Source organism: Hibiscus syriacus, unplaced genomic scaffold (assembly GCF_006381635.1).
Source record: "Hibiscus syriacus cultivar Baekdansim isolate YM2019G1 unplaced genomic scaffold, ASM638163v2 tig00116968_pilon, whole genome shotgun sequence".
Lineage (NCBI taxonomy): Eukaryota > Viridiplantae > Streptophyta > Magnoliopsida > Malvales > Malvaceae > Hibiscus > Hibiscus syriacus.
Genome location: NW_024063492.1, coordinates 141,992 through 169,685, shown reverse-complemented (window position 1 = coordinate 169,685; position 27,694 = coordinate 141,992). Strand labels below are relative to the sequence as shown.

Genomic DNA, 27,694 nt, shown 5'->3' with positions numbered 1-27,694 from the left:
TTCGAAAATACCCTTACCCATAATTCATCTATTTCCCTTCGAAAATTTATCCAACTTCACTTAAATCTCTTATTTAAACTCCATTCATGCCTTTAAACTTATTTATACTTATTACCCTGAACGTATATCTATTAAAACCTCTTTAACACCTTAATTTGTCCATATAATTTTTGAAACTAAAATTCATACCAATTTGTCAAATCAGATCTCAAGCCTTTCTAATATTTCAAATCCCTTAATTAGACCATTGACAAGTCAAATATACATTTAGAATCAAATTCCTCACCAGATATTAAGAATTCCCTTAAAAACCCCTTTTTCTAATTCACCATAATTTCTTAATCTCTTTGCTTTTAATCATCTTTAAGTTTTCCTTAAATTTTTGTATCATTCAAAGCTTCAAAACCAACCTAAAAATGAAAGGAACAACAAACTTAAATAAACTCACCTTGGAAAATGAAGGTTTACGGGCAAGAGGAAGAAAATAGAAATAACCGAGTTTCCAGACTTTTCTTTTCCTTCTCTTTCTCCTCACATGCTCAAAATATCTTTAAAAATGAATATTAAATTCATTTCCTGCTAAAAGACCTCGTTGTCCTTCCATTCTTCCATCTTTGTTAACAAGTCCTAAACACAAATTTTCAAAATTAATCCTTAAACTTTTTAACTTATCCTATATAAATTACTAAATTTTAACCTCTTACAGTTTGGTCACTAACCTTTTGTTTGGGATGTTATAGAAAATCATATTGAAATGATAGCGACGAGGCGAGTTGAGAAGATATCGAGGCTGATGGAAAGCAGAGCACCAATGCTACTTAAGAGTATAGGAAATTATAGTCCCAAAAATAAGCAGAGCATGTCTTCGAATTATCGTTACAGCTCTAATAGCAATCGTAGTCCCACAACTAAGGTCAATTGAAACTTTTAATTTGTGCGTAAACAGAATCTTGATTCTTTTATTTGATTTGATTTGTTTGTTTGTTTGTTGTTTCTTTTGTGATTTTGTCTATTGTAGCTACTTATTCTTCATAGTCTGCACTATATACTACACTCCAGGTCTTAAGAAATCTTCCGGCATATGTGAAGAAAGTGGAGGTTGGGATGGGTTGCAAAACGAAAAGGAAATCGTACCGACCACTGTAAAGGTTGAATGCTGTCGAGGCCACGAGTTTTGTCTCGCCAAAATAGGTTCCACAGGTCAGTGTGCCTTTGCGTGATTCATGCTAGTCAATCTGAGTTTTGTCGAGACCACTGTAAATGTTGAGTTGCTTGTATCCTCTTAATTCTTGATTCTACAATTTGCTCTTTTTTTCCCCTTCAATATCTAATGTTCGTAGTCACCTGTAGTTCGTGCTTCGTTAATCATTTTTAAAGTGATGTTTATTCAATGGACTGGATCGATTATTGTTATGCTCATCTTTCAAAGGGTTTGTGTGCTGCAGAAAGGAAAAATAAGAAACAGCTATCTTGAGCTAATTCATAATTGAATTACAGCTGGCAGATGCAAAGGATGTAATGGATGCAATCCGGAATATTCAAGGTGCCCGATCTCCAGTGTTAACTCCCAACCTTAAAGTAAGCCATGTCTAACAGAGAAAAACTTTTCTGTTCAGAAACTGTGCAAATTTGCCTCAGCTTCCGAGTCGTTTTCCAAGTCAAACATAAATTTCAGCATTGAAGATAGTCTTGCTCGTTATAGAGATGTTGCTTCTGCTGCCAGAGAGCTCTCACTTCCAGTTCGAGGGTATGTTGAACTATAATATATATATTTTTTATAAAAAAAAAACTATAATATATTTGGTTTTCATGCTTGAAATGCACTAACCATCCCCTGGTTTTTCCAAGCACTATACTTATCTTCACTTCATGGATAAAGAATTTTTTTAGATATTCAACTAAAAGCTAAAAGATTATGTCAAAGATCTTTCTTATTACCTAAAGAAAAGTAATGAGATTCCTAAAAGCATAAGCAATAGTTGAAAAGGTCCTTGCTATGTTTGTGTGTGGGGTTACGGGTTACCCCTAGGTAACGGGCGTGAGATTTCTTTGATCTCCACTCTAATTCTCCTCTCACGTGCGGTAGCATTGGTATTTAAACGAGTATTGCGTCAGAATCTGAACTATTTTCTTCAAGTTTTTCTTTTATAGGAGGAAAGGCTGTTCTTTTTTCCTTTATCCTCCCTTTGGTATTGGCTATAGGATTAGGTTCTTTCCATGTAGCATTGACTTTTGTCGAAAATTGAATATTTTTTAGAAAGGTATTTTTCTGGACTTTTCATTGAATTGAGAACCATTTCTGAACTTGCAGCAATCTGAATGAAAACTTTATTACCCGAAAAGAAGAAAATGTTAGAATTTGTCCAGTAAATATGGTATTATACTGGAAGAGTAATTTTTGACAAGAATTATTTCACGGGTATGTATATTGTCGGGTTGGATTAATTCCTAGTGATAACTTTGCAATTTAGTGAATCCTTAGAATGAAAAAGGCAATCCTAAATAAGATTCGTTTTACTTATTTTATATTTTTAGTAATATGACCGTCTTAGCACTATCTGATCTTCTCAGATATATATCATGCGTAGTTGGTTGTCCAGTGGATGGAATGGTGCCTCCATCGAAAGTTGCTTACGTAGCTAAACAGCTCTTTCACATGGGTTGCTCAGAAATTCCCCTTGGTGATACAATCGGTGTTGGTACACCCGGTAAGTTTTAATGTTACCTTCTGTTAGTCTTTACTGCTTTTACAGCACCATACATTGATGGAGATTAGTTGAAGGAGACACGAATATATAGATATATCCGTTCCATTCGTGATACAAATGTGGATAGTAATGTAGAGATATTTTGGTTTCTCTTTTATCGGATGTGACACGTAAGATTGCTGTTCTCGTTTGGAAAAACATTTTGGAATTCTTCTGTGTCAAATGGCTCTTTAATTCTATCTTATCTTATTCTTCCTAAACTCCTTTGATCTAATATGGAGGGTTCCTATTCTGCTTTGATCAAACTATGGAAACCCTTTTTTATATGCCTATGGTATTCGTTTTGGTCTATGTGCGATTATTTCATGGTAGTTCAATTTTGACTTTTCTTCTCTGTTTCATCTCGGTGCAGGTACCGTCATTCCAATGCTCGAGAATGTTATGAATGTCGTCCCGATCGATAAGCTTGCTGTCCACTTTCATGACACCTATGGGCAAGCTCTTTCTAATATTTTAACATCACTCCAAGTAAGCAATCCTCATTCTCCTTCTCTTCGGATTAAGCAGCTGACATGAAGGATTTGTTTGTTACAAGTAGACTAAACCTACAACACCGTCTTCCCATGTTCAGTTTCCGCAACGCATTGAATCTTCTCTATCGAAGCAAACGGTTTTCACCGATGCATCAAATAGGTTTCTCTTTTGAAAATAGATGAAACTGTGTCATTGCTGATTGTTCCATGGCAAATTCACATTAGTTTCTGGAAACATGAGGCAAAAAAATTCTAGCGAGTGCATCTTGATAGTTTCTCTTCTTTTTTTTTTCTCCTTGGTCCTCGACATTATCGTAACACATCGATCTCAATTTACTTTGTTTCTTTTCGTGTTTCTTCCCTCGCAAGGTTCTGCTTTACTTTCTATTTGGACGCATTGTGGCCAATATTCTTCTAGCTAATCTTAGAGTCGACGGCCGAAATTTATCGAGAATCGCATGTCTTTCCTAGTTATGCCAGTTCAACATCATTAAGATGATAAAACATTTGTCCCAAAACCTAAAATCTACAGATACTCATGTTTACAAGCATTTTAAGTTCTGCTTAATAATTCTCATTCTCTTTACAGATGGGGATCAGCACCGTGGACTCATCGGTTTCTGGTCTCGGAGGTTGTCCATATGCTAAGGGTGCTTCGGGTAATGTTGCCACCGAGGACGTCGTCTACATGCTCAACGGCCATTGGATAAAGACGAATGTCGATCTTAAAAAGCTCTTGCTGGCTGGAGATTTCATATGCAAGCATTTGAACCGGCAACCGAGTTCGAAGATGGCGGTTGCATTAAGTAGTAAGAAGGCTAACTCCGAGCTTTAAGGAAGAAAATGTTCATCTTTGTCATCAGTCCCTATAATTTAGCAAAAAATTTCGATTTAAAAATTAATCGTCTTTTTCGATATATCAATAGTATTCTAATCATTGACACCGTTAATATTTTCCATTAAAAAGTTATCGGCATGTTTTGGGTCGAGTAATACGATTTTTTTTTCAAAATCATACATAATGTTTCTTTTTGTTTCATTTTGTGAATTTAATGGCACTGCATTTTTATGTATAAATTACATCATACATCCCTCAACTATGTTCTTACTCATATTTTGGTATTAAAGTTTAAAAAATTTAAATTTTACTACTCAGCTTTCAAATTACTCCTATTTTAATCACTCTAATTTATTTTATTAATAATTTTTAAGACATGACACTTATTATTATTATTTTATTAAAACATAATTAAAAAATAAAATTGAAAGTTAGAGTGATTTGAAAGATAAGTAATTAAATTAAAATAATAAACTTTAGTGACCGAAATAGGAATGAAAAGATAGTTGAGCAGTGAATGATGTAATTTACCCATAAAAAGGTGTCACATGAAAACCAACCGTTAAGTTTTTAACAACAAGGTATTAAAACGAAACAAAAAATAAATATGAGGCATGGTTTTGAAAATTTTGAAAGTTTAGATATTAAAATGGAATAATTTTGATAGTTTAGGTACTAAACATACCATTTACCCTTGTTTTTATTAGTAGTCAATGATACATTTACAATATAGGAATCAAAAACATGTGATAAGTGATAAATGTGTTGAATGAAAGTCAAATAGGATGAATGGTACTTTCTACGCTATTATTTAATGCGTAAAACATTTTTCATATGTTTGTAGTCATTTTTTATATATAGGTTGACCATGTACGTATTTGTTTACATTATCATAAGAATAGCAATATAATTGTTTTGTACAATTATATTATTAATAAGGGTAAAGTATGCAAATGGTCCCCCAATTATAAGCTACAATTTTATGAAATCCCTCGATTATTAAAAATTACAAAATTATCCTCTGACTATAGGGTATTGATTTATTCAGTCCCTCGACTATTAAAGGTTATAAAATGATCACTCGATTATTCATTATGTTCCAAACTTGACATTTCACATTAAAAAGTAGCTAAGTCGGATATTAACATGATAATTGAGGGACCATTTTGTAATTTTTAATAGTTGAGGGACTCAACAAAGCAACACTCCATAATCGGATGATTATTTTATAACTTTTAATAATTTGAATGACTTAATGAAGTAGTATTTTATAGTTGAATGACCATTTATGTACTTTAGCCTATCAATAATTACAAAAGACAATAATATATTTACAATTTGACTATATTTTAATTTCGATTTTAATATAATTTAATTCGACTAAAATGTAGTTAGAAAAATAAATTATATATTGGATCTAATTTGATCTCAATTTTTTAAAGAAAAATTTGACCTTTTCCGACTCAAATTTTTTAACCATAAATATTAAATATACTATATACAATTAATTAAAAATTATAAGAGTTTTTTTTTAAAAAAATTAGAAAATAAATGACATAGTGAATTGATATTTTTTAGGGTGAAAGGGTAATTTTTACCCATGTAGTAGACTTAATTTATCAATTTTGCTCATATCGTATTTTCACATCAATTTAGTTCTTGGAGTTCCTCAATTGTATCATTCTATATCATATTATAATTTAAAACCCCTAAACTATAACCACGTAACCCCTAAACCATAAACTCTAAACCTAAATCCTAAATTAGGATATGTAATTTCGGCTTTTAAGTTGGGAGTAGGATATACAATAATGTAATTAAATAATTTTAAGGGTTAAATTGATACGAAAATACAATAGAGGCGATAGGACAAAGGTGGCCCATTTTTTATTTATTTTATTAGGTTTAAATATCATTATAGTGTGAAATAAAATATCTTTCGATTTAACACTACCATCTTCTACACTTAATCTTATAATTTTCTTAAGATTATAAACTAATTGATTTTTCTCAGTTCAATCCTATTTAAATTATACTTTTTGTAACCAAAGTCGTGACAACTTAAATTAAAAAGATAAAATAATTTTATTTAATTATAAATATTTCAATTACCACAATATTAAAATCTCTTAATTACATTTTCCTTCACAAGTTTTCAACGTTGAATTAAAATGTCAAAAAGTCAATTCTTTTGAAATTACAAAGTTAAATAGTAAAATTACTGCTATATAATGATAAGAAGTTTGATATTTTTTATAAGTTTAAGGGTAACTTTTGCTCTGTAGTAGATCTAATTTATCATTTTCATCCTACTATATTTTCATATTAATTTAACCCTTAAAGTTATTTAATTACATTATCTTATACCTTACTTCTAACTCAAAACCTTAAATCATAAATTTTAATGTAAGATTTAGGGTTAGAGTTCATAATTTAGAGATTATGGAGTTATGATTTGGGGTTTAAGATTTATAATTTAAGGTTTAGGTTAGGTGTAGGTATAAAATGATGAGATTGAGCAACTTTGATGGCTAAATTGATGCGAAAATACGATGGAGACGAAAGTATAAATTGAGTCTATTACAGGGGCAAAAGTTGCCCTTTTTGCCTTTTTTATACAACATCTCAAGTTTTTACGCGATTACTGGTTAGATAAATAATATTGGTATACCTTATTTAAACATTGAATTTGATCGTACGTACACTTTGGTGATAAATGAATTATTGATATTTTTTTATGTTTTGAGTATGAACACCAAGAATGTCAGGATGTGAATGTTCAATATTAAATAGTTAAGAGTTATCTCTTGCATTATTTTGTTGAGTTTTATGATTATTAAAAGTCATAAGATAGTTTCCCGACTATAGGGTATTATTTTGTTGAGTCCTACAACTATTGAAAGTTATAAAATGGTCATTTGACTATTCACATGTTTCAAACTCATCATTTTTCATTTGACTTTAACTTGTTAATTGATATATAATAAAATTTAATCTCATAATTATTTTAGTTGTATTTTGTAGATTAAATCTTCGTTTACTCTATGTCGTCGAGTCAATACTTGAAACATTATGCTAACGAGTCGGTGTTCGAAAGCAACGACGATATTAGTAAATATTATTAAAATATAATCTTATCATATATAAATCACCACGTTAACATCATTCTCAAACGAGCATCAATTTTCTAACAAAAAAAAATATAAATTTAAAACATATAAATAATCGTATAATTATCTTTTAATTTTTTATAGTTAAGAGACTTAAGACAAAAATTTCTTACTTTTGGAGAGAGTACTTTAAACTAATTCGATTTTACTCGGTTTCAACTTTAAATGAGTAGGTCAAAGGGCCATCTTCTGTTCAAAAGAGTCAACGTTTCTTTTAATAAGCGCTTGCCGTTAGGTAAAAACGGGAAAAATGAAAAAGAATTGTTGTAAATTGACCGAATTCTAAGACTGCAAGAATGACAGTGCTGTTACCTTATCCGCATGTGCTTTTCTCCATCTTATCTAAAAATCTCGGCAGCCATGTGTGAAACAGCCACGTGTCCCTTCGACCAACAGGGATGTCACCACCTGTTTCGTCACAGCCGTGTGAGTGTTACACATTCTACCGTAAGGGAAGGAAGGAAATATGACTCTTTGACTTTCGTTATGCCCAACTTCACATATATAAATGGCAACCTAACTCGACACGTACCTAACTCATCGCCGAGTCACACGACTCGTTTTCTTCCCACTTCCCTTTCAATTTTAACAACAAAAATTCACTTTCTTCCTTTGAAAAAAAATAGGGTCAAGTACACAAACAATCTTCTAACTTTATTGGTCTTTCCACTATTAAAAGTTATAAAATAATCCATCGACTATAGGAAGTTACTTTATTGAGTCTCTTGACTATTAAAAGTTATAAAATGACAATTGACTATTAATTTTATTCCAAATTAGTCCTTTTATGTTAAAACTTTGATGACAATCTAAGTTGTACGTTAACTTGCTGATTGAGATATGATAAAATCCGATCTCATAATCTTAAATTACTATCATATATCAATCAACATGTTAACATCCAACTCAGATGACCGATAAATTTTTAACGGCAAATTATGAGTTTGGAACATAATGAATGGTTGAGTAACCATTTTTGTAACTTTCAATAGTTGAGGGATTCAACAAAGTAGCTCCCTATAGTTGAGGGATTATTTTGTAACTTGTAATAGTCAAATGACTCAATAAAGCATCATCATATAGTACACAAATGGTTCCCTGACCATAGGGCTTTGCTTTATTGAGTACATAGACTCGTAAAAGTTACAAAATGATTATCTGACTAAGGATGTTGCTTTGTTGAGTCCCTCGAATATTAAAGTTACAAAATGGTTACTCAAGTATTCATTGTGTTCTAAACTCATCCTTTTCCATTAAAAAAATAATGTCAATTTGAGTTAGACGTTAACCTGTTGGTTGATTGATATATGATAGTCATTTGAAATTATGAGATCAAATTTTATCATATCACAGTCAATAGGTTGACGTCCAACTCAAATTGCCATCAATTTTTAACAAAAAATAACGAGTTTGGAACACAATGAACAACATGTGACCATTTTGTAACTTTTAATAATAGATGACTCAACAAAGTAATATCCTATAATTAAAAAATTATTTTACAATTTTAATAGTCAAATGATTTTATAAAACAACGCCCTAAAATTGAAAGATCATTTTTGTACTTTACTCATTTATTCACACTTTATCAATAAACAACTTACTATAATAAATTCAAATAAAATATAGATGTTATATTAACTTGCTATATTTGCGGAGGTATAGAAATATTGGCTTTTTTACCCAAAAAAATCACCTTATAAATAAAATATTACATGTCAGTCATTGTTTCCCAAATATTGTCATTTCTAACACCTGAAAGAATGAGGCACGTTCGGTGAACGCGCTTTAGGAGGATCGAAGGGTAAGGCTCGGTTGGTGGGAAGCGCTTTAGTTGAAAATCGCATTATACTGATGATACCCTGGAAGGAGCATCCCCAAGTGCGCACCTTATCGGGGTTTTCTAACAACCCTGGAAGGATGGGCACACCTTCCCTTTCTCGCCCAGAACTCCCACCAAATTCTCCCATCTATTTCCCCCAACCGACTGGTTATATAAACTTCCTATAATTGTTTTTATAATTTATTTTTTATTCATTAATTTTTTTATTATTTAAGTAATTAATTTTTTTATTATTATTTTATTTTAGTATTTATTTTTTATTATTTGATTATTTAATTGTAAACTTATTTAGTTAGTTAAGATTTATTATTTGCAGTTAAAAATTGAAATGTGTGTTGTTGCGATTGGATGTTGATCATATTTCGAATCATTTTGTTGATACGGTAAGAATACAAAACTATATTATTTTTAAATTTATGAATATTATGAAATCGATTATATATTATTTAAATTATTAGAATTTATTTATTTAAATTTATTTAAATAATTTTGAAATAGTAGTTTAAATTTTAACTGTTAAAATTTATTTGTTAGGAAAATGATTGTATATTAGAAGTTTTTATTTGCAACAAGAATATGGAAACACAGAGGCGTATTTGGCCATATTTGTCTATGGATGGATTCGATTACTTAACAAAACTGAAGGGGTTGTAAACTTGAACCCACCCTGATTTATGCTCTAATTGAGAAATGGAGGTCCGAGACACACACATTTCATCTACCATGTAGGGAGTGTACCATTACGCTATATGATGTTTCAATGCAATTGGGGCTCTCGGTCAAGGAACTGCCATTTATGGTGTGGCAGATGATGATTGGGGGGGTTAAGTAGGGAGTATCTTGGAAGTTGCTTTCCCAGTTTCAACGGTGGCCGAATAACATAAGGGTTTCTAAAAAGTGAATTTAAAGAGTTACACAAAAATTGTTCGAAGAATGAGGCAAAAGCATTTGCCCCGGGTATATATACTACAACTCATTTGAGGTTTATTGATATCTGACAAATCTCGGAACCAGTTCCATTGTATGTGGTTGAGGCACTTGATCGATTTTGAAGTATCTGGTACATTGAGTTGGGGGTTTGTAGTGTTGGGCTACGAATTATAAGAAGACTGTTATTGGTGATTATCTCATGCTTCTTCAATTGTGTGCATGGTACCACGTACCTTTTTTGTGCCCGATCTTGAATGAGCCATATGTTTTTCCATTACTTTCAAGGTATCAATAGTAAATTTATTCTTAAATAATATTTTTGATTATTATAGAATGACATATATAATTTTATATTAAATAAGTGGTCAAGTAATAGGAAAAATCATGGTGATATCTCACAAGAATTACAAGATATTCAATTACTCATTGACCAGGAAGCTAGTGTATATGTATATTTTTTATTTTTATTTTTTTATTTAATTGTATTTATATAATTTGAATATCATTTTAATTTTGATAAGAAATCTATATTTTTGTTTTAGTTCAAATGGTTATCATATTTAGACGATGAATTAAGGGTTTGTATCCCACCTAACTTGAGTGGGATATTGGATGTATGGGTGGCGATTGTGACCCTTATTTGTTCTGCTATTTTTGAGTGACATTTGACTGATCACGTCCTTTGTCAGTTTAGGTTTACACAATTTATTTCAGAAGCACCAAGGAACCTCAAAAATTTGCATAACATCGATAGACGGGGCAAGAAAGAGATGAATTGGTTGGTGAAGCATAGAGAGTGGTTGGCGATGTAGGAGAACCGATATCAATGCTTGCCCCATCGACAGTATATGACAAAAACTTATTTGATGGTTTTAGATGGTTATATTGAATGGTTCAATGCAAACGAGAAGCCTTTTTTTTACTTTCAGTGGAATCACAAGGGGGCGATTCATTGTCGTCAACAAAAAATCCGACATCACAACATCATCGTCCCCCCCACTATTGGACAAAGAGCAAGTGCTTTCGGGTCATCCTCATCTATGCCACCGAAACCATTACACCAGCAACCAGCGACACCGATTTACATCCCTAGCTTTCTAATTCACATGGGGACACCACTTAACTTTCAGACGTCAGCACAATCGATTCAGATGCCACATTTGCAAGTCTATATACCACCATCGTTTGGTTACGCAAAGAGCCTGTAGGGTTTTATAACACCTACTGACGGATATTTTTTTATTATACTTACGAAGCCAACATTTAGTTTCTACGCAAATTATGTTGTGATTGGTCTTTATTCTACAGAGGTCGTATATCGGCATTCAGCCCTAATCGAGACAAGGTTGTTAAGAGTGATGATAACGACGAGGAATATAAGAAGGAGGAGGATGACGATGATGACAATGAGGATGAGGATGAGGATGTCGATGATGAACAACATATAAGAAAAAACCCTCCTAAAAGTATACGAACCACCACCCTATGGAATATATTCCAGGAGACATTGATGAATATGAAAACCATAGAAATCTTTTTTATTTATTATGTGTTTATTAAGTATTTGCCTCTTATTTTGTTTTTTTATTATATATTTATATAGAGTAAGATATTTCATCTATTACAGAAATGTATGCCACTATTGTTGAAGTGTTTCCAGTTTGGGGTATGTTCTTATCCTTCGAGTATGGCTTGCCTGAATCAGTTGGTCAAGTTGACAGTCTAACTCAAACAATCTGTAATGATTTTACATCATTAATGGCTAACCCACATCTTGTTAGTATATCATCAAGTTCCAAGGGAAGGAATTCATCTTCCGCTTTTTCCGACCTCAATATGGATATGCCTTCCACTTTCAAGGGGAGACATTCATTTGCTAGTACATTCGACCTCGATATGGCAATGTCTTCCACACAACACTCAATTCCTAACCTATATGATGATACCCCTTCCAGTTTCAAAGGAAGGTATTCATCTACAAACTTGTTCAGACTAAACATCGGAGTCACAAAAGAACCCTCATCTCCTTTAGAAGAACCTCTTCTTAAGCTAGGAGCGATAGTACTGAAACTGGATTATTCTTTGAACCCAAGTTATCGCAATTCAATATGGACTCTGATGATGATGCAGATGAAGTTCCTACAAATATAGTACAATACGAACCTCTAGCACACATGTATGAAGCTAGCTATGATGCGATGTACGGGCCAAAATTTCTTGATATGCCTCATCTTGGAGACTATGAGAGGCATTCATCAGTTAGTTATGGTGATTTATATCGTGGAATGGAGTTCATAGCTAAAGAATAAGTAATGATGGCAATTAAGAATTACAATATTTGTAATTCAGTTCAGTCTAGAGTCGACCAATCTACCATCGAAAAGTATGTTTGTTATTGTGTCCAACATGATAACGACTACAACTGAATGGTTCGTGTTTTAAAGAGGAAGAAGACCGGTAGATGGGAATTAACAAAATACAACGATCCTCATACATGTTGTACACAGGGGATTAACCAGGAACATCCAAACTTGGATTCCAACGTGATTTGCCAAACCATCATGCCCTTAGTCATAGTAAGCTCCCACATACCTATTATAGTGTTGATTTCTGCAATACAATCTCAATATAGGTACACTGTCTCCTACAAAAAAAATATGGAAGGCAAAACATAATGTCATTATAAAACTACACGGTGAATGAGTTCATCTTACAATGAACTACCTAGTTGGTTTAACTTGTTTCAATGAATGAATCCTGGGACAGTAGCTGAGTTCGAAACTCACTATGCCTATCATAATGATCGAGTTCTTCGAGATCAATGTCAATTCCACAGTGTTTTTTAGACTTACACACAATGCATTAATATAGTGAAATATTGTAAACTCATTTTCCAAATTGATGGTGCATTCTTGTATGGAAAATACAAGCAAGTTTTAGTATTTGTAGTTGTCTAAGATAGTAATCGCAACATTCTTATCGTTGCTTTTACCCTTGTTGAAAAAGAAAATACAGTCTTGGACTTTTTTCTTGAGAAATCTACGGTTACATGTTATCATGAGGGAACATATTTGTATGATTTATGATCAAAGAGTTAGGATCAAAGCAACAATGAACTCTTTGGGTCCAATGTGAAAACCCCAACACATCCAACATCATCTTTGTATCCGACATATTGCTGTAAACTATCATGGAAGATATAAGAAGAATGATGAATGAAAATTAATTATACACATATGTATGTTACATTTTTCTCATTTTCATTTCTCACTCATTTTCATTTTTTTATACTAACTACTTCATTCGCTTAGGTTACGAACTCTCACCTCAATCATTTGAGGTTATGCTTCAAAAATTACGAGGAAAAGATGAATATAGATATAATTACATCAGTGAAATCAACAAAGAAAAGTGGACAAATGTAAATGATGGTGGATATCGATAAGGACATATGACAACCAACTTGGTTGAGTTAATCAATTCAACCTTAAAGGGGGTCTATAATTTACCAGTAATTGTTTTGGCTAAAATGATATATTTTCGTTTAGGTCAACTTTTTACCAAGCTCGAGGGACAAACTCTTACATAGATACAAAACGGTCATGTTTATCACCCACGATTAGTAGTAGACTTGCAGCAAAAGGTTGTAACATCAAACAACATGTTCATAATAACCTTTTCTTACACCCAATAATTATTTCGGGTCACAGAAATGCCACGATCTCTGCAAGGGATTGAATCTAACTCTTTCAGAGTTAATCTATGAGATAGATGTTGTAAGTGTGAGTTTTTTTAAGCTTTGAAGTATCCATGCTCCCATGTCATAACAACTTGTTCATTTTCTCGTCAAGACTATAAGCTTTATGTGGATCCCATATACCAACTTTCACAAGTATTCAAGGTATATGAATATGAGTTTCCCTTTATATGTAATGACAAAGACCCAAATGAGGTTCAGACTTGGCTTCCAGTTATACCAGATCCGTACTTATTAAAAGAGTCAGATCGTCCAAAATCCACTCGAATTCATTGTGGTATAGAGACATCAATACAAAACTTAAGATGTGACCATTGTAAAAACCCCGACCACAATAGGAGAGACTATTTATCTCTTTCATCATCACGTAACAGTTTACCAATACTCATGTAATTATATTTTATAATGTTTCAACTTATGTTTTTTCATTTTCTTTTAGTTTCAATTAATGTGATTCAACTTGTTTATTTTACAAGATGACCCTTTCGTATATCTATATATTTTTCCAATTAAATGTTTAACATTTATTTCTTACAATCTAACATATAATCAACTTTAACCCTAAACCTTACTTTAAAAATAGAAACATTCTAACGTACAATTAATGTTAACCCTAAACTTCTTTAAAACCTTAAACCATACAAATATAACACCCTAAACCACTAAAAACCTAAAACCAAATACAAAACCTTAAAATTATTTTAACGTAAAACCTTAAACCTAAAACCATCGGCCATAAGAGGCACGTTCCCTACGATGTGCCATTCAAGGGAAGTGTGTTGGAAGGCGAGTTTCATGCGACGCGCATTCCCTCTCCTCGGCTAAGGCACATCTCCTGCCATGCGCCTCATTCTCTCTCCTGAAAAAAGGTGTTAGATCAGGAAATAATTAAGAAAGCGTGTTTGATAGGTAATATTTTGGTCAAAAAGCCTAGAAATATTACTTTTTATTATAAATATTGCTTGTTACCAACGGCATAAATTAAGGAATATATGATATTTTTCGCCACATATACGCCTAATAAATACATATGGCCAAACATATCACTTACCTTTTTTTTGAAAAATCCATTTAAAAAAAGTTAAAATTAAATATGATTAGTGAATCAAATAATCTAGTAATTCACTATAAAATATATCAAATATGATATGTAAAAAAAATTATTTAATTTATATTTATTGAGATATTTCGATGGTTAAAATGAGTGTCATTATCTCTTGAGATACTAGGTTCAAATATCTACAGTTTATATGGTGTGTTGTGTCAATGATTAAGAAAAATAATGAATATATATTATCTTATAATCACTTAAACTATTAAAAGACTGATTATCTAATTTTAATTGTAAACTAAAAATTTTTAATTTAGACGAAATTATTAACAAAATATGAATTATTTTCAAATAAATCTACAAATAGTTTTAAAAGTAGACACATATATATTAACTCCATAAAACTTTTATACGAGAAAGACACAAATAAAATTCCAGGATATATGCAGTCAATAAAATAAATAATTGTCTCTAAAATATGTTCAAATTTTAAAATAAACACATACCCGCTTAAAATCTTAATAGACCAGTCATTGATCGAAAAGATCATTAAAGAAGATTGGAACATGCATGAAAGTCATGATTTATAAAATATAAAACTCAACCTTAATCCAAAAGTTTAAAAACTACTTAGCTTACTTCAGTGTTGAAAGAATCGTTGTTGTTTCTAAAGATCATAAGTTTAAACAACAATATTTATAAGAGTGATTGTACATTCATTATCAAATGGTTGAAAGTACTTAAAACCTCATTGGAGTTTAACCTATAAACACTTGCCATCTAGGATAACACAAGATTTTATGTTAGGGGGTGAACTAAAATTTCAAGAGATGACAGTAAATTTTTAATAAAAAATATATAAAAAAATATAAAATATACGATATTTTTAAATTTTTAGAGGAGTGATTGTCCCTACCTGATCTCTCAGTGTATCTTTAATTGCTATTATAGATAGATTGAGGGGTGTTACAATATGAAAATTATAAATTTTTATATAATTTAATTTTTTTCTTTAATTTAACTAATTTATTATAAATTTGTTAAAAAAATTACGTCTTTATTATAAAGGACAAAAAAAAGAAAGTAAGAAAGAGAAAAAGTTTATAAAAAATGAAAGAGAAAATAACCTCAGTGATCAAAAATCCCAGATAATATACGATTTTGACCAATTTTTTTTGGATTTGCGAAAATGACCAACAAAATCACAATGCGATCTCTAATTCGCATTGCGATCTTCACTATCGCAAATTCGCGTTGCATTTCGCGTTGCGATAGTTGAAAATCGCGTTGCGATAGTCTACAGTTGTCAGTTGTCGTTGCGATTTTCCAAATTCGTTGCGAAAATTCGTTGTGATAGTTAAAAAAAAAGATTTTGTTGCTTAAGAATTTTCTCTAAAAAGATAGTATCCGCGTGGACGTGTCGAAGACACGTATTACCACGACCACCACGACCACGACCACGACCACGACCACGACCAAGACCCGAGACGAGACGGCGGCGGCGGCGCGCGAGAGTCCCCCTTGTTCCCTATCACTCAACAAGGAAGTGGAAAAACCAAGCCTTAAATATCATTCCCAATAGTGTTTCCAATACTATGTGGGATTTGAGCATTACCAACACTTGTTCCCAATACTATGTGGGATTGAGCCTTAAATAGTGATATTATTTTTGAATGTTTTGCTTAAAATTGCAATAATCGCGATTGATTGTAGATTGACTTTTAATTATGATATATTTAATCGTATAATACTAATGCAATTGGTTGCTGATTCAGTTGTTTTAAGGTGCATGATTGTTAATTGTTTCCTGAATAATCACATTGTATTGGAAACAAGTGTTGGTAATGCTCAATCCCACATAGTATTAGAAACACTATTGGGAATGATATTTAAGGCTTGGCTTTCCCACTTCCTTGTTGAATGATAGAGAACAAGGGGGACTCTCGCGCGCCGTCGTCGCCGCCGTCCGTCTCGTCTCGGGTCGGGTCGGGTCGGGTCGGGTCGGGTCGGGTCGGGTCGGGTCGTGGTCGTGGTAATACGTGTCTTCGACACGTCCGCGCGGATACTATCTTTTTAGAGAAAATTCTTAAGAAACAAAATCTTTTTTTTTAACTATCACAACGAATTTTCGTAACGAATTTAGAAAATCGCAACGAATTTAGAAAATCGCAACGCGAACTGGAAAATTGCAACGCGATTTTCAACTATCGCAACGCGATTTTCAACGCGAATTTACGATAGTGGAGATCGCAATGCGAATTAGAGATCGCATTGCGATTTTGTTGGTCATTTTCACAAATCTAAAAAAATTGGTCAAAATCATATATTATTTAAAATTTTTAGTCACTGAAATTATTTTCTCAAAATGAAATTCTCTATATCTCCTTTCTATGAAGAAACCTATTGCGACCGATCAAGTCAAACATTACCCATAACCTAAAATATTTAAAAAAATAAAAAAATAGTCTGGGACACCCATGGATACGAGTCGGGTATTGGATCGACCCATACGGGTATATCTACAACATCCAGAGAAGATTTATATAGGAAATTGGTGGTCTGTTGAAAGAGGCTGACAGCTATTGGCTACAACAGTTGATCGAAATTCTTTCCTTTTCCCTCTCCATAAAATATCTCATTTTTATTATTTTCTTATTTTTGCTACAGTTTTTTTTTCAGTTCTGGTTTTCGGGTAAGCTTCTGGGTTTTGTTTTTTCTCGTTTTTAGTTCATTTCATTGTTGGGTTTTACATTTGCTTTTTTATTCTGTTTGTTTTTTTTTTCGATGCTAGATTTTCCTTTTTGATTCTGGGAAACATTTATCATCCCAAGTGTTAAGTTGTCGTTTGTCTTGGTTGCTGACGGATTTCTTTTTGTTTTTTTTTTCTTCAGGTTTCTTTATAGATTTAGTTTGTTTTTCTCGAGAAAATTGAAGGGATTTTCCGGGAAAGTTGTTCTCTTTTTTGTCTATTACCGGAATCTGCATGAGACACAAACAACCCTGATTTTGTTCCCGTTCCGATCATCCCCTTTCTTCATCGCATTCTGAAAAGCTTCGTTTTTGAGGGCTTGATTTTGATCCTATATGAAGAATAAATGAATACAATTGGAATCTGCCTCATTTGATCTGAATTGGATTGACCCCCTTTTTCATTTTCAATCTCGATTTCGTCAAAAAGAAAGAAAAAAAAAGTGAAAATGGCGATGAAAGGTTGGCCATTAGAGCAATGGAGGGGTTATTTTCGGACAGCAAACTCAGACATATTCGATATAATCGACCATGCTATTGTGGTAGCCGCTTTAGATTGTCCTAAAGAGTTTAGATTACGTAGAGATCGAATTGCTGAGAAGCTTTTCACTTGCAAATTCACTCCATGTTCGGGTTGCGATCGGGTCGAGTTAGTTGTACCATACTATGAAGAGGTAGACGATGACGCTCGGGCCGCCGGCTGCCATATGAGCTTCAAAAGTGGAGCTGATGAAGAATTTGAGGCAGGTGGTAGCAAAGAGAGCAAAGTTAATAGTAGCAGAGATGACCCTTTGATTAACCAAATTGCTAGTAATTATAGCTACGGTGAAGCCGAGGCTTTGACCGATGAAATCGAAGAAGAGGCTATGATCGTTGGTGAAGTGTTTAGGATCAAAGAGGTTCTTCATAATTTTCTGGATGAGGTTTGTGTTTTGAACATAAAGCTTTTATGGAATTTGTGTAAATGATAGTTTTCGATTGATAGTTTACCTTGTTATTAATGTTTATTGCAGCCGGATTCCGTATTGTTCGAATCCCTGAGGAAGCTTCAATTAAGGGCTTTGACAGTGGATATTCTTCAGGTCCTTTTATCGAAACCTTGTCCCTTGTTTCAAGTAGGTTTTTTCCATTGTAATGCTTGGATAACAAGGTAATTTGTTTCCATTTTCAGGCAACTGGGATCGGAAAGGCCGTTAATCGTGTCAAAAAGCATTCATCGAAGCAGATTCGTAATCTTGCTCAAACTCTCATTGAGTATGAGTTTGTTTCCTTTGCTGCTATGAAGTTGAATGCTTGATTATGTTATGTGATAAACATGATATGTGTCACATGTTTTTTATGTGCTCTGCTTCATAATTGACAGATTACTTGTTAAAGTGTGAACTGTTTGCTCCGAGTAAATGGCATATCGACTTTTGCTCATTTCGTCTTTTCAGTTAGAATTAGTTGCTGCGGGGAACTGTTTGATTATGTTATGTGATAAACATGTATTAAATGCACTTGACTTCATAATTAACAATCGTAGATAGGGTTTTGAAGTGAAAAACTGTTAGCTCTGACTACATAGCATATCGACTTTTGCTTGATCCGTGTTTTCCGTTAGCATTAATTGTTGTTCCGGTCGGTGGCTTTATCTTGACCTAAGTATATTTAATAGTGTTTTTTTCCGGCAGTACAGTCTATTATTTATATTGCCCCGGAACATGAATGCACGTTTTTCACCCAGTTTTATTGGTTGCAGTGGATGGAAGGAATTGGTAGATGAGTGGGTTAGTGCTACTAAGGCTGTTGCTGGTAAGAAATAGTTTACTGGTATTCAGCCATTCATGGAAACCGACATTGCCTCGTTTTTGGTTTTTCATTTATTCGTGAATTTGTGAATGAAGGGGTTACTCCGGAATCTATGAATCCATCTGTTGGCAAAGAGGAAGAAGTACAAGACTACGAAGATGAAGAAGAAGAAGGGCTTCCTTCTCCTCCTTTAGATGTGGGAGCTCTCTTTGTTACTCAACCTACATCGATGGAGCTCTCGCAGGTCTGACATTTTAAATCTTTACGTATTTGTTTGTTTTGTTAAAGAACTTCTTGCCGTTGTGCTCATGGACTGATTGGAATTACTTTTTCTCATTTGTCACTGGTGATGCGTTATCTGAAGTTTTTCGATGGCATGGATGATTATGGATCGGGAAATGTTATTTCAGATCCTGGAAACAGCTGGGAAATCGCCAAGAATCGGAATACTGGTAGAAAACCATCAGAGGAGGACCGCAATTTTTCGAGACAAAAACCGCAGGCATCAGGTGAAGCATATCTGCTCACCAAGGATGATAAGAAGCTACAAATGAAGATACAAGAATCCGTTGCAAAGCCTAATAACAAGCTGTCGAGCACAAATATTGGGTCCGGTAGACCTCCAAAACATAATATCGAGCAAAAGGCCAACGAAGAATCGAATTTGGTGCAGAAACAGGATAGGATGGCTGTTCCCAAGAAGCCCCTCTGTAATCAACAAGATGTAAGTGAATGATCTCTTTGTGATTCGGTCACGCGCCTTCATAACTTTTTTCTGATCACCGCTCTTCTTTATTCCGAAACTCAAGGCTTTGGACGAGGAGCAAAAGCTCGAGGCAACTAAAAGGAAGCTACAAGAGCGATATGAACAAGTTAATAATGGTTCGTCTCTTCCCCTCTAAATTCCATATGAATCCTCCATTATTCGACTCAAAAAACCATTTGAAAACTTGACGTTTTGCATGCCAACAGCCAAGAGGAAGCGTACGATACAAGTGATGGAGTTGCGTGACATCCCGAAACAAGGTTCTGGCCACAAAAATCCGTATTCAAAACATGGTAACCATATCCGACAATGGGCGAACGGAAGGAGATAGCGCCTTCCTAGTTTCTTCCATTGTTGCGAATCGGGTGTAAGAATACCAATAAAAGCACAAATGGGAACCACAACACAGCACAGCAATCAAATAATGAGAATTCTTTTCACTGATCCATGATCGTGTTAACAGAGCAACAGAGAGGTACATTCCGAAGAATCGGAAACGAACTTTCTTTCGGTCGATTCTCATCGTAGATTTTGAAACTCTCAAGGTATAGGGACTTTCTTTTTATACTTTTCTATTGCAATGCATAGATAGGAACTACATAGATGATGGGTAAAAATCACATATTTGGAGGCTGCATGTCATTGAATCTGTGTACAGAACAAGAACCCTAATTTGTTTTTAACCCATCTTTGTTTATCGACTTCATCAACACACATTTTCCCCCTCATAACCCCACATGATTCTACATGTAATAAGTGATTTCTTGTTGATGAAATGATGATACCATATCCTCAAAGCTCTCGGTCGAACTGGTTACCGATGTCGTAGTAAACGGCTCGAGTTTTAGGGTTAATTTTTTCATTTGTAGGTTTAGGGATTCGTTGAGTTTTAGGGTTTCTCCTTTTTTCCCAAAAAGAAGAAAGATTCACCAATAATGGCGAGGATAAGATTTGGTTCCCCTTTTAGTAATGATAAGAACTTTTGATTTTCTATGCATCCTTTTTGTATTTTGACGTAATTATAGATATATTAATATATCATTTTTCGTTTTTTTATAATTCTATTTTTTTCGTTTTTTACCTATACGAAAATCATTCTTTTTCACTTATCCAACGATTAATTTTATTTGTTTAACGTCATCAAAGAATTTGTCTTTATTATTTATTTATTATATATTTGTATTATAGAAATTATTTGATATAGATTTACATAATATTAAGAAATAAATTTATTTCTACGTCATTGGCATACAATAACAAGGGTAAATTACTCATTTAGCATCTAAATGATCAATTTGATCCGTTTTAGTACTTAAAATTTTAATTTTTTTTAAATCTATATCTAAAGTTTTTATTTTATTTTATTTTAGTATCTCCGTTAAAATTTTAGCACGTGTAGTACCTAAATTATTATTTTCCCCCTCATTTTAATACTTAACTTTCGATATTTTCAAAACTTAATGTTAAATTTTAAACGTATTAAAATGAAATAAAAACTAAAATTTTTAACGGTGAGATACTAAAATGAAATAAAAATTAAAGTTTAAATATGATTTTGAAAAATATGAAAAATTTAAATATTAAAATAGATCAAAATTGATAGTTTAGGTATTAAATATGTAAAAAATTAATATATATATATATATATATATATATATATATATATATTCTTGTTTTTAGGTAATGGCAAAAGAAAATTATAGAAGGATGCCAACGCTTAGCATCTCGGTATCATGAACCGATGCAATGTCTTTGTCTATTGAATTTATTTTATTCTTATCTATGAAATATTCTCCCAAGAAAAGAAAAAAAGAATTTTCCTTGCAATAGAATATTCCCATTGGGGTTTGCAATTTTATTTTACCAATTATTTAATGATTTTTTTAAAAATAATATATTTGAACTTAAATTTTAGAATAGGGTTTTAAGGATGAACTTAAATTTGAAAATTAAATATTTTTTTGTTAATTTTTATCAAGTTCAATTAATTTTTAATAGAGTTATTTGTTTAAATTTAAATGTTCATTTGATATTTAATAGTCTGATGAGCGTGAATAGTTAAGATAACGACATACAGAGACAAATCACTCTAACATCTCTTAGCACCAGACATAGAGGATGAAGACTTGAAAAATATCCAAAGTGAACGAATGAAAAATCAATCATTCCTTAACCATAATCTCATTTGACACATATATCTTGAAGTTAACAAAAAGTCATACGCAAATAACCACGCATAAGAAAAGCAATCAACCAAGAGAACCTGTAGAACCATAAACCAAGAACAAGACCAAGAGAATAAACCTACAACGAAAGTTTGAAAACACCGGTGGTCATTATACCTTTTAACTTAGATAGGGCAAAGAGAAAACACCATTGAAAATACAATAAAATATAACTTAAATTTAATAAAATCAAACAACTATCGACTAGAAAATAAAAGAAGAAAACATAAATGACAATGGGAAAAAGCCGCCACCAAAATAAATTTTATATTTAATTATGAATTTTAAAATTTAAAATTATAAATTTTATATCGTAAAGTTCAAATCTTGATAAATTCTAAATAGACAATGTATCATTAAAACAGATAGATTTATATATTTTTTTCTCGGAAAAATATAAAGAATTAAAATAATAATCCAACCTTAATTTGTTAACTTTAATTATGTCAAAAATAAGAATGAATAAAAGCTTAAATTACATTAAAATATGAGATGAATTCTCAATATTCAAGGTTTAAATTTGGTTTAATTTAGCCTAATATATTATTTATTTTTTATACATTGTATAATTTATGTCACGGAAAATTATATATATTTAAATTTATTTATTTATTTTTAATGTAAATATTTGAATTTATTTATTTTATGTTTAAAATTATTAATAATAAAAAGGAATTTTTGCTACTCAATTTTGGCGGGTGCCAATTTTACCGTTGACTGCGTTCGAATGGAAAATGACGTAATATATCACGTCACCGAAACGTAGCCGCTCTTGACTATTCTCACTCGCGGTCATCAAATTGAGATAGTGGCGTGTGGATCCCACGCGTCTGCACACCGTAAAATAAAGAAGAGGATAATGCATGTCGTGTACACGTGGCTTTCTTTTTTCTTTGCACATTTTTTATCCCTTCAATTATTTTGTTTTCTTATGCTTATTTATTTTATTGCCAATTTTAAAATAGTAAATTACATAAATAATCACTAACGTTCGAGTATTTTTTTGTTTTTCTCCATTAAAGTTTTAAAAATAAGAAATTAATCATTAATATTATTAATTTATAATAAATCAATCACTCACGAACCATTATTATTAAGAAGGTAAAAGGGTAACTTTTGTCATGTAGTATATCTAATTTATCATTTTCGTCTCTATCATATTTTCACATCAATTTAACCCTCGAAATTGCTCAATTGCATCACTTCATACTCTACCCCTAACTTAAAATCTTAAATTATAAACTTTAAACCCTAAACAATAACCTCATAAATCATAAATCATGGACTCTAAACTTAATTTAGAATTTAGAATTTAAGGTTTTAAGTTAATGAAATGGTATATAATGATTAATTAAACTTTGAAGACTAAATTAATGTGAAAATACGACATAAGAAAAAATAATAAATTGAATCTATTATAAGAATAAAGGTGATACTTACACCTATTAATAATGATAGAATATTGAGGTGATATGTTAACCGACTAATTTCCCACACGAAATCGATCGTTTGACTCCCCTAAACTATTCCTTCTTTCTTTTTGAACCTCCTTTTTCAAGTCCAACAATGGCTTTTTCTTTCTATTTTTTTCAACTTCAACAATGGTTTTTCCCTTAAGGGCAATGGAACGAGATGCCATAAAGAGGAAAAACAAATCATTATCATCGAGCAGGTTTTTGGATCCAAAGAAAGCTGGTAGAGAACTGACTTTTTTATGTTAAAGATTTAGTTGATCTATCTCTATGGGTATGATTCAATTATATTGTGTAAAATTCTTTTAATTTTATATATTTTCAGAATTATTAGATGAGAGAAATTAAAAGATGATATTTACAATAAAAATTGAAAAGATATGCATTTGAAAAAAATTAATATCATATTTTTTCTTTTATTTTAATTCAACGATCTTAACAAAGTGTAAAACTAAAAGAATTTTATGCAATGTAAGTTGATCTTAACCCATATATATATGGGACGATCCAAATATATTATTTAAAATGATTTTAGTTTTATATCTTTTTAGGATCACTGGGCGAAAGAAAATAAATGTTGAGATTAACAATAGAAAATGAAAAATATTTATTAAAAAAATGAGTAGTTAATTTAAACATTTGATTTCTTTCAATCCAATAATTCTAAAAATGTGTAAAACTAAAAGAGTTTTCCACCATATAAGTGTATCATAATCATTTGTATAATTAGGATCCACATATATATATATAATTAGAATCTACTTATACACTATGTAAAATTAAGAGTTTTATTATTTTAGAACCATTAGATGAAGAAAAATCAAATGGTGAGATTAATTATTTTTCTATTAAATATCTTCTTATTTCATGTCGTTAATATCAACATTTGATTCCTTTCGTCTAAAAATCTTTAAAAAAAAGTAAAACTTATAATTTTACTGGAGATGTAAAGATCCTTATCAGAGTGCACTAGCATGAGTTTTATTAGCAGCGATATGTGACATTTAATGCAATTATTGACAGTTTTCTCATTGACACCGATCGTCGCACTACAGGGGCACTGAAGTTTAATACCAAATGTAGACGCCAATGTAATTGCAAACATAGGTACGTCATTACTATCAAAATATTTCACTCATCCAGTACTCGTACATAACTCACAAGCAGAAACAAAGGCAAACTCAGGAAAGTGAAAAGCGATCATTACTCATTACATGCAATACCAAACACAAGCTCGAAAAATCACATACCGTATGTTACATTACCAACAGCTTCGTTCAAGTATTCGCCTCTTCACATTTGATCTTCGTCCTCCTCTTCCTCGTCCTCGTAGTCACCTTCCTCGTCAGCTGTGGCATCCTGGTATTGCTGATACTCGGACACGAGGTCGTTCATGTTGCTCTCGGCCTCGGTGAACTCCATCTCGTCCATGCCTTCACCGGTGTACCAATGCAAGAAAGCCTTCCTCCTGAACATAGCCGTGAATTGTTCGCTCACTCTCCTGAACATTTCCTGGATAGAGGTCGAGTTTCCTACGAAGGTGGATGCCATCGACAGCCCTCTAGGCGGAATGTCACAGACGCTGGATTTCACGTTGTTTGGAATCCACTCCACGAAGTAGGATGAGTTCTTGTTTTGGACATTGATCATTTGCTCGTCGACTTCCTTAGTGCTCATCTTGCCTCTGAACATTGCGGATGCAGTGAGGTAGCGACCGTGCCTTGGGTCAGCAGCGCACATCATATTCTTTGCATCCCACATTTGTTGAGTCAATTCGGGGACAGTCAGAGCACGGTACTGCTGGGAACCGCGGGAGGTCAGAGGAGCGAACCCGACCATGAAAAAATGAAGACGAGGGAAGGGAATCAGGTTCACAGCAAGCTTTCGGAGGTCGGAATTGAGTTGACCGGGAAACCTGAGACAACAAGTGACTCCACTCATGGTTGCAGAGATCAAGTGGTTCAAGTCACCAACTGCAACACATATAGTTACATATAAGTAGATGAAGAGAGCACTGACCAACGAGCAAAAGTGTCGAAAACATTAAGTGGCAATCACATTATGGTTCAGCCACCACTATCAACAACTAAAAAGCAGTATAGAGCATCGAACCAAAACGAAGATTTAGAACAACTTTGGCGACCTCGAATTTACTTACAGCTAGGAGTAGTCAATTTGAGAGTCCTGAAGCAGATATCGTATAAAGCCTCATTATCAAGGACCATGCACTCATCGGCATTCTCAACAAGCTGATGAACAGAGAGAGTAGCATTGTATGGCTCCACAACCGTATCCGAAACCTTTGGCGAGGGGAACACCGAGAATGTAAGCATCATCCTATCGGGGTACTCCTCTCGAATCTTTGAGATTAGCAAGGTACCCATCCCAGAACCAGTTCCTCCACCCAAGGAGTGGCACACCTGAAAACCTACAATAGCATATCAGATCCACAACTGTCACTACAGATAGCAAATATGTTCAGGACTAGAATTAAATGGAATTATCAATTTATACCAGTCCAGAGCCTAAAGAAACAATCTCTTTACCTTGCAGACAGTCACAATTCTCAGCCTCTTTCCTCACAACATCAAGAACAGAATCAATAAGCTCGGCTCCCTCAGTGTAATGGCCCTTTGCCCAGTTGTTTCCAGCACCAGATTGTCCGAAAACAAAGTTATCTGGCCTGAAAATCTGGCCGTAAGGACCAGTTCGGACACTGTCCATTGTACCAGGCTCCAAGTCCATGAGCACAGCACGAGGAACAAATCGGCCACATGAAGCCTCGTTATAGTAAACATTTACACGCTCCAACTGCAGATCCGTGGTACCAATGTACTTTCCAGTTGGATCTATGCCGTGCTCGTCACAAACAACCTCCCAAAACTTGGAACCAATCTGGTTGCCACATTGTCCACCTTGAACATGAAGGATCTCCCTCATTTTTCCCTAACTGATAACAGTTGAGCTCAAACAAGTCCCAAATAATTTACCTACGACAAATAGAATGCATCTTTTAAGAGAAAAAATGTTCACTAAAAATATTAGATGATTCATAGATTCAGATCTAAATACTAAACATATACATATTCAAGAGATTAGAGATCAAATATCCAAGGAATTCAAATATTGAAAGAAAGGCAATGCAGATTTCAACCTTGAACATGAAGGATCTCTCTCATTTTTCCATAATTGAGTACAACTGAGCTAAAATTAACTATAGATTCTTCATTCTATGATAAAACGAATGCATTTTTCAAGTAATTAAAAAAACCAAGTGAAAATGCGCAATGCTTCAGATCTAAATGCTAAGCATATCCAAGAGATTTACGATCTAATATCCACGACATTCAAATATTGACAGATGCGAGTGCAGATTTCAACAAAGCTTAGTTTACGAAAGATTTCGAAAGAAATCCAACAAAAAGCATAAAGAAAAAAGTAATCAGCGCATAGTCTGAGTGAGATCAAACAGAAAATTAAGTGGAAATTCAGATCCAACCGAATGCCAAACGGAAAGAAGAGATAACGAACGAAATGCAAAGTTCTAAAATATAACGCCATAGAAGTTATACAGAAATTTGAGATCTGATTCATATAAGAAGCAATGGAGAACGCTTTACCTTGTCTTTGATTTATGAAAATCGGGAGAATTTGCAGAATTTGCTGAAATGCACGATGGTGAATAAAGGGAGAGTTGGAGTGCTATATATAAATGGAAGTGAGTGAGTGAACTGAGTTGAGTGGTTGTTTCCTTCTTTTTTTCGGTTGCGAGAGAACCGTTGGATGGGTCTAATGAACGGTCTCGATTGTTCGTTGGTTTTTTAAAAATCCGTAGATACTTGTTTTAGACAAATACACCCTT

At 32.9% G+C, this 27,694-nt stretch overlaps 2 protein-coding genes and 1 pseudogene across 3 annotated transcripts; 2 read left to right on the top strand and 1 right to left on the bottom strand.

The window, feature by feature from the left end:
* Window positions 1-754: 754 nt before the first annotated feature.
* On the top strand, window positions 755-4,081 carry LOC120191392 (annotated as a pseudogene).
* Window positions 4,082-17,732: 13,651 nt separating this feature from the next.
* LOC120191426 (probable mediator of RNA polymerase II transcription subunit 26b) lies at window positions 17,733-20,838 on the top strand. 2 transcript variants are annotated; one of them, XM_039194374.1, is made up of 8 exons: window positions 17,733-18,501; window positions 18,592-18,660; window positions 18,750-18,832; window positions 19,320-19,372; window positions 19,465-19,613; window positions 19,734-20,093; window positions 20,179-20,251; window positions 20,342-20,838. In XM_039194374.1, exons 1-8 carry the CDS (start codon window positions 18,028-18,030, stop codon window positions 20,464-20,466), a joined length of 1,386 nt encoding a protein of 461 aa, XP_039050305.1. In that variant the 5' UTR covers window positions 17,733-18,027; the 3' UTR covers window positions 20,467-20,838. The 2 variants fall into 2 exon arrangements, with proteins under 2 accessions (XP_039050305.1, XP_039050304.1); XM_039194373.1 differs by having other exon boundaries at window positions 20,170-20,251.
* A 4,086-nt stretch (window positions 20,839-24,924) lies between these two features.
* Window positions 24,925-26,822, bottom strand: LOC120191427 (tubulin beta-4 chain). Its single transcript, XM_039194375.1, has 3 exons — window positions 26,379-26,822; window positions 25,991-26,260; window positions 24,925-25,805 (listed from the first exon to the last, which is right to left on the bottom strand). The coding sequence occupies exons 1-3, from the start codon at window positions 26,770-26,772 to the stop codon at window positions 25,126-25,128; spliced, it is 1,344 nt and encodes a 447-aa protein (XP_039050306.1). The 5' UTR covers window positions 26,773-26,822; the 3' UTR covers window positions 24,925-25,125.
* Window positions 26,823-27,694: the final 872 nt, after the last annotated feature.